Genomic DNA, 2,381 nt, shown 5'->3' with positions numbered 1-2,381 from the left:
ATATTCAGCTAGGATTTGGAATGAAGAAAACTTATTAGAAAACCCTTTTTTGAATTAAAAAAAGGAAAACAGGATTTCAGAATGATCTTCACTTAAAAACTAGGTAGCCAACTTCCCTTCCCTCCCTCTTTCTCTCCCTCCCTCCCTTCCTTCCTCCCTCCCTCCCATTTTCTTTTCTCGCTGTCCTCAAACACGCCATTCCTTTCAGTGAGCTGGTACACAGGTGGCAGCTCCAGCATCAGTACTGGCCATCTAGGTTACAACGGTTTCTAGTGTTTGTTGAAACAGCTGGGGTGGAAAATCAAGGGATTCTTTTGTGTCCCTTTCCGGACTCAGTGTCTGATCTCTTCCATTCATGAGGCAGCATCAGCTGCTGCTGCACCTTATGGAAGAGGACTCTGGGGAATGGAAATAGCAGCTCAGGACAGAAAGACAGCAAGCTACTGCTGAGTTCTTCTCTCTTTCCCTGCAGGGATGGATAACCAGACAGAGGTGAGCAAGTTCATCCTGCTTGGCCTGTCCAGCCCTCAAGGGCTGCAGCAGTTCCTGTTCATGCTCTTCTCCCTGCTCTACCTGTCCAGCCTGCTGGGGAATGTGGCAATTGTGACTGTGGTGATATGTGAACCTCGGCTACGCATCCCCATGTACTATTTCCTCTGCAACCTCTCCTGCCTGGATATTTTCTACTCCACAGTTACCATCCCCAAGATGCTGGCTGGGTTCCTCTGGGGGCACCAGGGTATTTCTTACACTGGCTGCCTAAGCCAGCTCCACTTCTTCCACTTCCTGGGCAGCAGCGAAGCTTTGCTGCTGGCTGTCATGGCCTATGACCGCTTTGTGGCCATCTGCCACCCGCTGCGCTACACCCTGATCATGAGCCCACGGGCCTGCCTGCTGCTGGCTGCAGCCGCTTGGGTTACAGGCTTCCTTCATGCTCTGATGCACACAGTCATGACCTCCCGGCTCCATTTCTGTGGCCCCAGCCACATCCACCACTTCTTCTGTGACATCAAGCCCCTGGTGAGACTAGCCTGCAATAGCAACCAGCTCAACCTGCACCTGCTCAGCATCATCACAGGGAGTATTGCAATAGGCCCCTTTGTCTTCACACTCTTTTCTTACCTGTACATCTTTTCCTTCCTCCGACTGAAAGTCCAGTCAAGGGAGGGGAGGAGGAAATCCTTCTCCACTTGCATCTCCCATCTCACAGTAGTGGCCTTATTCTATGTCCCTGTTATTTTTAACTATGTGCCACCTTCCTCAGGGAGTTCACCCAGGCGGGACATGATAGCCACCCTTATGTATAATGTTGTCAGCTCCGTCCTCAACCCTTTGATCTACACCCTGAGGAATGCGGAGGTGAAACATGCCCTAAAGAGAAGACTTTTCTCCAGACAGTTACTAGTGCAGAAAATGTTCTGCCTTGCAGCTTGTGTGGGGTAGTAGGCAATGGACAATGCAATCAGAGGAGCTTTTGGCTCAAGAATGTCTTGTGCAGAAATCTGCTTTTCACTGCCAACAGCCTGGGTCCCTTCAGAAAAATCCTACTTACTGCATATGGCCCTATGTCTCCTCTCTTGGGCAATATCAGTGCATAAAGAGTGCATGTTGGTGGAACAGCCACTCCCATTCCTCCAAGTGGAGAAGAGAAGCGGCTCCAGAGAGTGATACTTCAATAAAAACACCTTTTTTAGAGTGATTTACCCTCAAACGTCACTTGATTCTTTTTCTCTTTCTTTCGGCAGCTGAATCCCACCCCCAGTCAGAGCTGTCAAGAGAAGTCAGGACATGATTCATCTTAGCCTAAAGCCAATAGACAAGGAGGGATTCAGTTGATTTTGTTGGATCCAGTTGGCCATGTGCAGACATGTATGTCATGCCACTTGAAATACTCTGTGTACCTCAGCTGGTGTCTCTCTGCTGCTCCAGAAAGGCACAGGTCCTGCGCCAGATCTACCAGCCCTGTATGGCTGTCAGCTATCTTAGGGCATCTGAGATGGTACTAGACACCTATGTTGGGCGACTGAATCCCACCCCCATTGCCTCGATTCACAGTGGTTAAAACTGCTGTTCAGGCACTTGTCTCACAGGGAGGAAGGTACATTTGGAACCCCAAATGTAGGTGTCCTAATCTCAAATTGAATCTCACCCTTAATCTCAAAATGAGTGGGAATGGTGGATTCCAGTTGAAGAAAGCTTCCAGAACCGATCCTTAGGGCTTAAAGGTAAGGTGAGCTTGGGTGATGGGGATTAAGAGTAACAGCTGGAGAGATCTTTTGATTCTTACCTGTCCTACAGGTTTTTTTCCACATATTCATAAACTTCACTAACATGCCAGGTATGGTTCACACAATACCTACTTGCTCAACACATTCCATGTT

General features: G+C 48.7%; 1 protein-coding gene across 1 annotated transcript; it reads left to right on the top strand.

The window, feature by feature from the left end:
• Nucleotides 1-474: 474 nt before the first annotated feature.
• Nucleotides 475-1,443, top strand: LOC135327040 (olfactory receptor 12D1-like). Its single transcript, XM_064504659.1, has one exon. It carries the CDS (start codon nucleotides 475-477, stop codon nucleotides 1,441-1,443), a length of 969 nt encoding a protein of 322 aa, XP_064360729.1.
• The last annotated feature ends 938 nt before the right edge of the window (nucleotides 1,444-2,381 follow it).

This window comes from Dromaius novaehollandiae, unplaced genomic scaffold (genome assembly GCF_036370855.1).
Source record: "Dromaius novaehollandiae isolate bDroNov1 unplaced genomic scaffold, bDroNov1.hap1 HAP1_SCAFFOLD_45, whole genome shotgun sequence".
Taxonomy (NCBI): Eukaryota; Metazoa; Chordata; class Aves; order Casuariiformes; family Dromaiidae; genus Dromaius; species Dromaius novaehollandiae.
This window is presented reverse-complemented; position numbering and strand designations above follow the sequence as displayed.